General features: G+C 33.5%; 2 protein-coding genes across 4 annotated transcripts; both read left to right on the top strand.

Moving 5' to 3' along the window:
- On the top strand, positions 1–4709 carry LOC125496857 (protein ALP1-like). The gene is made up of 4 exons (XM_048642708.2): positions 1–313; positions 3060–3589; positions 3717–3948; positions 4027–4709. Exons 2-4 carry the CDS (start codon positions 3491–3493, stop codon positions 4479–4481), a joined length of 786 nt encoding a protein of 261 aa, XP_048498665.2. The 5' UTR covers positions 1–313; positions 3060–3490; the 3' UTR covers positions 4482–4709.
- A 69-nt stretch (positions 4710–4778) lies between these two features.
- LOC104892857 (uncharacterized) lies at positions 4779–10162 on the top strand. Of its 3 annotated transcripts, none has more exons than XM_010678881.4 (6): positions 4779–5345; positions 5598–5668; positions 6479–6584; positions 6722–6854; positions 9180–9323; positions 9599–10162. In XM_010678881.4, the coding sequence occupies exons 1-6, from the start codon at positions 5269–5271 to the stop codon at positions 9614–9616; spliced, it is 549 nt and encodes a 182-aa protein (XP_010677183.2). In that variant the 5' UTR covers positions 4779–5268; the 3' UTR covers positions 9617–10162. The 3 variants fall into 3 exon arrangements, with proteins under 3 accessions (XP_010677183.2, XP_010677187.2, XP_010677181.2); XM_010678885.4 differs by having other exon boundaries at positions 5057–5345; positions 9634–10162; XM_010678879.4 differs by having other exon boundaries at positions 5065–5345; positions 9649–10162.
- The last annotated feature ends 585 nt before the right edge of the window (positions 10163–10747 follow it).

A 10747-nucleotide genomic window follows, 5' to 3' on the forward strand; every position in this document is an offset into this window, starting at 1 on the left:
TGTTTGGGGAGGTATTTTAGGTGCCTAAAATGATAAGTTCTTAAAACTTTTAGGTGCTAAAATGAATTAGGTGTGTTTGGGAAATACCTAAAATAAAATTTCAGTTCCTAAAATGACTGATTTTGACAAGGTAAAAAATATAACGTTTGAAAATCAGGTACCTAAAATCAGGTACCTAAAATCTTGGAATATAACGTTAAATTACAGAATATTACGGCTCACACCAAAATTCTCTCTCATTCTCTCTCGTCTTCTCTACAGCGGATTATTGGCTTCAATCTTGTACTGCGTTGCTTCTCAATTTCTGCATCAGGTATCATCCAATTCATCTCCTTGGAATATTTATATGAATTTTGTTCCAATTTTATGCAAATCTCGCTGTTTTTCTCTGGTTTTTTTTTGAATGATTTTGGTTTATTTTCTCTTGTAATTCATGTATTTGATGTAAAGAGGAGAAAACATTCAATTGAAATTTGGAGGAGTAGCGACGAACCTTGGTGAGGGTGAAATTAGGGAAAATAAGCTTAGGTTATGTTTGGAATCATGTATTTCATATGAAATGCATCATTTCAATTTCAGATTTTGAAATGCTTACATTGAAATCCAAATATGTTGTTTGGCAAATATCGGAATTTCAAATGATGGAATTTAATACTTTAACCATATGACATTGAATAACTAATAAGTACTTAAGTAGTAAAACAATTACATGAATACCAAAAAAAAAAAAAAAAAACGAGCATGAAGAATCCAAATTTTCCAATAGATTTATCATTTATCACTCATTCAACTTACAATTTGATTTCGAACGATGTTGAAAGAAACACCAGTAAAAAGCATGAGATTGATAGCATGAGATTCCAGCAGTAATGGTGGCTAAAAATTGCAAAGTAATAAAACGAGAAGAGAGAGAAAATTGATGAATGATGTTTGAGATGGTGAAGGTGAGGCTTTGTCTATCATTTCAAATGCTCTACATTATTATGGTTTGAATGAGTGCCTATGTTATGACTAATTCTTGTGGTTCTTAGCAAGTGTAACATTTGATTTTTAACCTTTACTATATTTTTTTGTTACTTATATGGATTAAGGTTTTGTCAAAATTGTCTTTTAGCATCTATTTTTTAAAAATATTAATTGTTCATAGTTTCAATAATACACGGTTAATGATCTAAATATATATATGCATTAGAGTATACGAGAAAGACTAGTGTTACATTAGTAAGAAAAATTAGGGAGTAATAGAGTTTGTTAAAAATTACTTCATATTATTTTTTTCCTTCCAGAAACTCTAGAAGAGAAAGTGTATTATGGAGTAGGAGTGTAGTGTAGGTAGCCGACGTCCCGAATCAGGGTAGGGGGAAAGAATCTCTTGAGTTTATATTTGCCAGCTAATTGAATCAATCTAGGACAACTCACGCATTCCTCTTGACTTCCAATGTATATTAGCATTATGCATATAATACAATGTTTTGTGGTTTGTGAATTGTGATGCTTGTAACCTGGGAACTTTACATGCAATTGTCTTTACTTTGGAAGATTTGAATTTTTATTTTTGGTTCTTAGTTTTTTTTTTATATAGATGACACCAACAAATGATAAAAAAGAGGGGAATTTCATATGGACAGATGATGACATGATAACTTTTTGTGACATTTTGATCGCCTCAACGGATGAAAAAGTAAAAGGACGTGCAATAAAGTGGGTATTAGTTCAGGATGAGTTTGAGAAAAGAACTAAACGGAAATGTCCAATAAAAAGTATGAAGAATAAGTATGATTGGATGAGGAGAGATTGGCAGCTTTGGAAATTCTTAAAAACAGGGGAAATGGGCTTGGGTGGGACCCTACTACAGGAAAGATCAAAGCTTCAATTGAATGGTGGGAAAAGAAAATTATGGTGAGTATCATATTACTACATCATATTAATTTTTTGAATAAATTTATTTTGTATAAGTTAAATTTATAATACTACCTTTGCATTTTGTAGGAGAAACCTGAAATAAAAAAGTTTCGAAATAAAGGAATAGCTCCCGAGATAGAAGATTTATGGAATAGGTTGTATCAAGATGGATATGCTACTGGTGAACATGTTGTGTCAACAAGTATTGACCCGTCGAGTGTGATTGTGGTTAATGTAGAAGATGAAAGAAGTGGTCAGGATAATGATGAGGGTGTTAATGAAATGATAAGAGCACTCAGGATGGTATTTACCCTGAATATTATCCTGACTTAGATAATGTGGATAGTCAAGGGCCAAATTTTTATAGCAATTTACTAAAAGATGTCTCATCCCAAGTACCTAGTTTTTCTGTCAGTGGTGATTGGGGTACGCAAGCATCTGATTTAGGTGTTAGTGGTAGTTCCAACACTCACATTCCAAATGCTGATTGTCAGGATACTACTACAGGAAGTGAGCCCTCCAACCTAAAGGGTAAAAATGGTACTAGATGCTCTAAGCAACCTCAAAAATGCGGTACAAGAACTACAAAACCCATACCAATGAAACGTAAGGGAAGACAATCTAGTGGATCGGCTATGTTATCTAGTCACATTAACACTATGGTAAACACTTGTAGTCGAGCATTGGAATTAATGGAGTCAGATGCTGATCATCTTGGTAGTGTAAATGCACAACGCACTTATAATGATACTAGTATTGCTACAGCAATGACTATTATTAATGACATGTGTGCTTCTGAATGTGGCCTTATAAAAAATAGTGAGTTATGGTGTTATTTAGTTCGTTTGATTGAGGACGGTGCGAGAAGAGAAATTTTCATAAAATGGATGACGATGAATCAAGGATGACTTGGTTGGGTTACATGCATACTCAAGGCATATGAATGGTTTTCTGTTAGACTCATTTAGTTGCTTTTATGTTTTAGTTTCATTTCGAGATTAATAAATTAATGTAGTCAATATGACTGGTAGTTTGTATTAAATATTTTTTTTATTAGCGAATGTGAATGACAAAAATTGAATTATGTTTTTGTGTGTTATAAAATTATATTTAAGTTTGATTAAATTTTTGCAGTTTTATTATTATATGGTAACTAGGTATACACGATGGACATTGAAAGGAGAAAGAAGAAACGACAAAAATTATTTTGGGTGCTCATGACATGTAATACATGTGCTATAGCAACATATTTTTGTAAGTATATCTACAAAGAACCATGCATGACTTCCAACCAAACAGGAGAAGACTGGATGAATGATGTTTGAAACGGACATTACATACGATGCATCAATGCTTTTAGGATGGAGTCAAGTGTGTTTAGACAATTATGTGAAGAACTACATCTTACATATGGACTGGAACCGAGTAAGAAAATGACTGTTGTTGAAAAAGTCGGTATATTTATCTACACTCTTGCATTGGGTATATCTAATAGAGAGGTAGCAGAACGATTTCAACGTTCTGGTGAGACTATTAGAGAGCATTTCATGAAGTTCTAGAAGCAATTAGTGGCCGAAGTAGGGCTTATATGGGTCTTGCACGTGATATAATAAAACCAAAGGATAGAAGCTTTTCAGATATACCATCCCAAATTGAACATGACTCAAGATACATGCCATATTTTAAGGTATGACTTCATAAACTCATATTGAGATTTTATAATTATACAATGTAATTATATATTGGCATAATATTACACCCTTTATCATAATCACTTAAGCTTATTTATCTTTCATTATTTCTAAATATAATAGGATGCTATTGGGTGCATTGATGGCACTCATATTGATGCATGCATTCCTGAAGCAGAGCAACTGCGTTATAGAGGAAGGAAAGGGATCCCTACTTTCAATGTCATGGCTACATGTGATTTTGATATGTGTTTCACTTTCATTTCTGTTGGATGGGAAGGATCTGCTCATGACACTCGTATTTTTCTTCATGCACTTCACACACCAGAATTAAACTTTCCAAAACCACCTGAAGGTATATAGGATTTTTTTTTTATAATTATTACTTGAAGTTATATATTTTTTAACCCATTGTTTTATTAATCTATTACAGGTAAGTATTATTTGGTTGATAAGGGATATCCAGATAGAAAAGGCTATTTGGTACCATATCCAAAGACAAGGTATCATAAGGATGAATATCAACATGAGCCACCAACTAATGAAAAAGAAGCTTTCAACCGCTCTCATTCTTCCCTTCGAAGTTGTATCGAGAGATCATTTGGAGTTTTGAAAAAAAGATGGAAAATATTACGGCAAATGCCACAGTTCAGTATCAATACTCAAATTGATGTCATAATGGCCACCTTTGCCTTACACAACTACATACGAAAAAGTTCAACAAATGACCTTATGTTTAGTATGCTCGACAATAATCCGGATTATATGCCAAATGAAGAAATCCCGGACGTTGCTGATTACAGAAGTAGCGAAACATCAAGAGAGACTTCTAAAGAGATGGATTTGGTTCGTGACGGTATTGCTAATCAAATATGGAGTAGAAAATAATCTGTTATTATATTTTACAAGTATCGTATTTTTTTGTATTATGACGATTTCTACGCATAATATGATAGTATAAATTTAGAGAAATGTGTTGCATAATTGCTTATATGGAGAATTAGCGAAATATTTTTTGTTCAAGTGAGTTACGATTTCAAATGTTTATATTGTTTTTTATTATTCAATTACATTGAAATAAATTAGTGTTGAACGAAATATATATATATATATATATATATATATATATATATATATATATATATATAATAAAGAATTACAAAATCTAAATAATGAATCAACTTATGCAACTAGTTCTGCCAAACAGTTAAACTAATCAGCTACCTTATCAGTTTCAGCACCTTATCAGTTTCAGTTGTACCTTATCAGTTTCAGCTACCTTATCAGTTTCAGCTACATTTCAGGTAGTATTGCCAAACAGAGCCATTTACTATGTATTATCAATGACATCACACTCTCCCCTATTTCTAAAAAAAAACATAAAAAAAAGTATAATAATCACTGTGCGATAAAAAAAAAAAACAATGAGTGGAGATTATGATTTACAATAACCAAAATGGTAATGAAGTTTAGTTGCTTCAAATCATATCCTTAAACTGCCATCTCTTACCATCTACTCTAAAAAAGAAAGAAAAACTGCCATCTGGATTCTAATTTCTAGCCCATCACTTTCAAATTTCAGCTATCAATTATCAAATTTCATTTGCTTTCGACTTCATCTTGGATCTCAGATCAAAAATATTTTGTCTCTCCACCCAATCAAAGTTAGTACCAAATGCGAATTCCAAGATTAGGTTTATGTTCTTGGGTCAACAACAAGATCGTCGAACCTCTTCTCCAAATTCTACGGAGGTACTTTTTTTCCTCTCAAAATTTGGACCCTTTACATCGATTTTCGTTGAATTATTTTCATTTTTAAACTTGGGCATCATTTTATATATTATCAATTATTTTGAGCTCAATTTTCTAAGCTTCAATTTGATTATAATTTTGTTTTCCAAGAGTAAAATATAGTTGTATGTGGGTTTACTAAACATTTTTGAGATGGGTTCATATCATAGTGAAATATAATTAATGTTTGTTTTATTAAATTGGTTTTTGCAGGGGTGCAGAACCTAAGTTATTGGCATTTTCATCAGCTCTTGGGTTTACATTTGGTATATTTCCAATATGTGGTATGTTGTCTCTTTTCTTCATCTTTTTTGTTTGAGGTTTTATTTTTGATTAGAAGTTTTGGATTCATTGTTGATGTGAATTTGTGATAAAGTAAAGTATTGGGTATGTCAATTGTCAAATTTAAGCTCTTTTTGCTGCTTCCCTGAGCTGTATACTTTAGTTTTTGAATTGCAAAAATGTATCACAGTACTTCTATTAGCTGCTTGGAGAGTAAGGTTTTGATAGGGTAGTAGTAGTACTTTTCTTACTCCTTCCGTTCAATTCTATTTGTCGAAATTTCCAACTTTGGACGTCTCTTTTGTTTTTTTTTCAAGATTTTAACGATCATGAAGATCATTTGATATATATCCAGAAAGTTAATTGATTGAGAATGAGAGCAAAAGTGGGAGGGAGTCAGCATGAATAATGTTAGCTTAATTGTTTTCTTTTGCTTTATTATGTTTTGATGTTAAATTTCAGATTAAAGATTTAGATTTGTTGGGCTCTTGTTCGCTTCCACTCTTGAGTTCTTGTCCCCCTTTGTTCAACTCACAACAACTCTAATGTCAACATTAAGAATTGGACAGAAGTACAGAACTATGTATTGTTTTTGCCTTTTTTTTGCTTAAAATGTGACAAGTGAGTGGTTTTAAAAAAACCCTTACAGTTTATGGTGTTTCGTGTCAAAAATTCATTGTATTGTTGAAGACTATTGTCATGTATGGAGTAGAATGCTTTTGCTTAATAAGTCTTGCTTTGAGCATGAGTTGGATAACTGATCTAAACTAATATTTGTTTGTGAATATCAAGGCTAATTTAACCTTCAACAGGGGTCACCGTTCTTCTATGTGGAATGGCTATTCCTTTGTTGGGATCACGTTGCCATCCTCCGAGTGTGTTGCTGGCTAATTTTGTGGCTACTCCCGTTGAGTTGAGGTAACCTTGCTTTTATCCTGTGGAGATTGAGAACTAATTACATGTATTATTGACTGCAGCTACTGTTGCACATTTTTTGATTTTATTTGTATTCTTGACTTTCTGTTCTATTAAATTATATTTTGTATGCATTGTAGTTTGGTTGTACCCTTCCTACGTCTAGGTGAAACTATATGTGGTGGCCCCCGATTTCCATTAACACCTGATGCGTTAAAGAAGGTCCTGACTGGCCAAGCTTCAATTGAAGTTCTTCTAAGCATTGGTCATGCGGTATGAATTCAAACCTGTTATATATCCTCCAGCCTAAACATGTTTGCTCCCTCTAACACTTTAAGTGAGTGTGTGTACATATTTAAATACCCAAATTAAATTGCTTTAATGAGGCTCCGACTGAGGTTGATTCGGAAGGAAGAGGGGGGTGGGGATTGAGGAGCCAACCTTATCAACATAATTGCAAAGACGGTCTTTTCTTTTGCAATAATAGTTGCAACATGATGTTTTAGAAGATCGAGAGACAAGAGGCAAGTTGGTAACCTCTTTCTTCACAGCAGATACCAATAAAGGATAATTTTGAGAGACATGATTTTGTCTACTATAAGCTAAAGTGAAAATTTTACAAGCATATATGTGGTTTGCTTTTAAATTATCTAAACAAATAGTGTAAAGGATACATATCTACACCCTCTTTGAGGCCCATGCAACCTAATAGGATCTGCGAAAGGTGGAATAGAGCTTCTGCAATCATGTTGAGATTATTAAATCCATGAATGCCTCTTTAAGTACCCTTCTATTGCTTAAAATGATGACTATGTGATCACTTTAATACTGCTCCTTCCTTCCCTAAATATTAGGCTACATTTGTTAGGGTTCATTTTTTAAAATTCAGTTAGAGAACCATAAGTATCCTTCATTTTGTGAAGTTATATATATCGGCTGTATCAATGTAGTATTCCTTTGGAATTCTTCATTTATCATTAAGGGTATTATAATAAAGTTTAAAGTACAGCTTGACATATTTAGAAAGTGGCCTATTGGGATAATCTTGAATACATTGTGGTCTATCTTATGGGACAGAAGGGATTATATTATCTTTTGAATGACTGTCCTACTTTTTTTAATTATTTTGGTAAGTTTCAAATGGTGGTAATTGTAATGAATATATAAGTAATTGGGAAGAAAGCTCCATGCCATTGTGCATGATATGCTTGTCCATCTCTAATTGCCTATATCACTCAAAAATATTCATCATCGTTCATTGTGGTATTGAGTGGTAATGGAAATATAAGTAGTAAAAAAAACACTTGTTTAAAGTTTCATTATCATAATATTTCCTTTACAAAAAAATATATTAATTCAATGCAATACTACCATTTATTTATGGCTACCACCGTAAATGTCAACTGTCACTTGTGTCATAATTCTCTCTTCAACTGAAAAATAAAGCTACATTGGGAGTTTTCACTCCAAATTTCTGTGAAAATTATACTGCGACAGTTTTTCTTAAGTGGATTTGGTTTGACCAACAAGGGGCATCCGATTATAATTTAGGGCATGCTTAGATTGAGAGTAATGCATTAAGGGTGTAATGGAGACAAAATGGAAAAAACTGAAGTTAGATTTAGGTGGTGTCATAAGAGATGATATAGATTATGCAAGCAGATATGGAAGGGGGAACTATTATCCTCATTTTGGGGGTAATGCATCATCCTGGAGGGAGGGTGGGTAACTATTACCCCTGAATGAGGGTAATAATTCCCCCTTCTTTACACAATCAATGCCTTATCTGTCACCAGCTACATTACCTTCAAACCAAGCATGGCTTATAGTTATGTGAGTGTTATGGATAGCCTGCTTTATGTTTAAGCACTGTCGCAGCTACTCATATACTTGTACAAGCTGTACAAATGAAAACTTGCTGATCCTGTTTTAAATGTGCAACTCAAAAATCATACGATCAGGTAATTAAATTATCATCAACAAAAAGTCTAGAGCAGTAGAGGATTGAACTGAATGGAGTTGTAGATCTGGTTGGTAAATAAAAAAGAGTGAGAAATGAAGTGGAAGATTTAGTGATGATTCAACTGCCAAGTTCACTTAAACTTTCAAAGCTTGATGTGGGACCACAGTCGTCGGTCCATGGGATATTGAGCTAGCATCTTGGCTCGCAGTAACAATTTTGCCGAGTATATCACCTGCTGGAGATCAAGTCGATCTCACAGTCCGAACTTGTTACATCTTTGTTTTGATAATGCTCGAGTCTTTTATTGTCATTGACCAGTTAAGATAGTACTTTCATTGGTGATTGTGGGGTTCCTGAAATTGTGATGAGTGCGTTACTGATAGGTTGATGAGGTTCCTATATTCAAATTGAAATTATAATCGTTGTTCTTGGTGCCTTCACTCTCTTTTTCTAGCTTAGGGCCATATATGATAATCGATTGCATTTATTAATATCACGACCTTGCCTTAGAAAGGCCTTTTATTCTATTAGTAGCTTTCTCTTTGTCCTGCATTCCTGCTTACGCTGTTCTTTCTTGTATGTTATCTTACTGTACTTGGAGTTAACTTTGATGCTAATATGTTGGCCTTTCACAGTTGGTAGGGTGGCTGTTTGCAGCACCATTCATCCTGGCTCTACTATATGTTATATTCTTGCCTTGTTACAAGATTCTTGTGCGGAAATTCAGCTCTGCCCCGTTAAGCCCAACGATGCCAAGCCAAGAAGAACTTAGGGTTAAGGTGAGGGCTGCCTGAACTACTGTATTTTTTAAAACACATGTACTTCATTCCTTTGGACATCAAGATTTTGAGGTCTTCAATGTTTTTCTCGAGGCCTCAATTGTATAGACTATATGCTCATGGGTTCTCGATACATTAGGTGTTCCCTTCGCAAGCAGGGTCTCCTAATGTTTCCTTTTCCTTGCCTTTTTCTAAATACAAATGTTCATGGGTTTGCTTAGTTAAATACTCTGATCAAGAGATGTTCTCAACAAAATGAACTGATCTTCGTTCAGCATGTTATGTACATGTGAATCCCAATCTTTAACAGAATCACTGATCTCAGCTGAACACTATATGCTGCTGTATGGAGGATGATTGCTTCCATTGTAGTCAAATCGAAAGAACTATCTAAAGCGAAGGTGATCCAGTTCATCCCCCTTCTCATTTGTAAATATCCAAAAAACATGGAGAGGAAAGCACATCTACTCTCTAATCTTGCTATGAAAGAAGCGACAACTTATTCTACTGAAGGTTGTATATTGTTTATCTTATTGCACAGTTGGTCTACTACTACCATATTTGATGGGGCATGTTATCATATTCCACTGCCCTGAATGAAAGTGATGTAGCCACGTTCCTTTTTTTATCAGGAGGTTGCAGCATCATACTATTAACACAACATCTTGCGCTGTTACTACTGTTAGTTCTGAAGTACACAGTTGTATATGTGTGAAAGTATGTTGTGAGTGCTCTCTAATCAATCATGTATCATAGTACGTCTCTTTGTAACATTGCATATAAATGTCTTATAGTTTTATAAAACAACCTATTAGTAAATATGATAACTTATTACTTTATATTTTCTCTAAAGTCATAAAGACTTCTGATTGATTTAGAGTTTTCTAACAGTAGGAATTTGATAGATCCAGACCACTGATCTACCAAGTTGGTAAAATTAGTTCTAGAAAAGCATAAAGATGTTGGATGAGATATATTCAGTCAAAATAAAGCTCAGAAGTGGGTTAAACTAATTTATTAAGTTCATTAGGAATAAATGGAGTTTAGCAAAATTATGTTAGCAAAATAAGGTGGGGAGGACATAGCCGGATGTTTGAGGGAGAATAGAAGAAGACTAATGGAGTTGGAGTCTCTTAAGTTTTTGGTTCAAAGAAATAAGGTATGAGATATGGGTTTAGAGTTACTAAAATTTATACTTAGTGTTTGTTTGCAAAATTTTGAATTTTTAAATTCATACCTCAAATCCACAAGGTATGGGGTTTAGAAACCTAAGGGGAAGGTAGGTATGATTCATACCAAACTTTCAGGTATACAAATAAAAGGAAAAACTTCATTTTAAGATAAATCCAAACACATGAAATCAAGTATCAAGTTTCAACACTATATTACCCCAGTTCTGCCCTTATTTCAAACCTATATCACTT

This window comes from Beta vulgaris, chromosome 1, assembly GCF_026745355.1.
Source record: "Beta vulgaris subsp. vulgaris cultivar EL10 chromosome 1, EL10.2, whole genome shotgun sequence".
NCBI classification, from domain to species: domain Eukaryota; kingdom Viridiplantae; phylum Streptophyta; class Magnoliopsida; order Caryophyllales; family Amaranthaceae; genus Beta; species Beta vulgaris.

Coding starts and splice junctions, on each gene's coding strand:
- LOC125496857 (XM_048642708.2), top strand. CDS start 3,491: ATGGGTCTTGCACGTGATATAATAAAACCAAAGGATAGAAGCTTTTCA. Junction 3,590..3,716: donor GATACATGCCATATTTTAAG/GTATGACTTCAT, acceptor TAAATATAATAG/GATGCTATTGGGTGCATTGA. Junction 3,949..4,026: donor CTTTCCAAAACCACCTGAAG/GTATATAGGATT, acceptor AATCTATTACAG/GTAAGTATTATTTGGTTGAT.
- LOC104892857 (XM_010678879.4), top strand. CDS start 5,269: ATGCGAATTCCAAGATTAGGTTTATGTTCTTGGGTCAACAACAAGATC. Junction 6,585..6,721: donor GCTACTCCCGTTGAGTTGAG/GTAACCTTGCTT, acceptor TATGCATTGTAG/TTTGGTTGTACCCTTCCTAC. Junction 6,855..9,179: donor TTCTAAGCATTGGTCATGCG/GTATGAATTCAA, acceptor GGCCTTTCACAG/TTGGTAGGGTGGCTGTTTGC.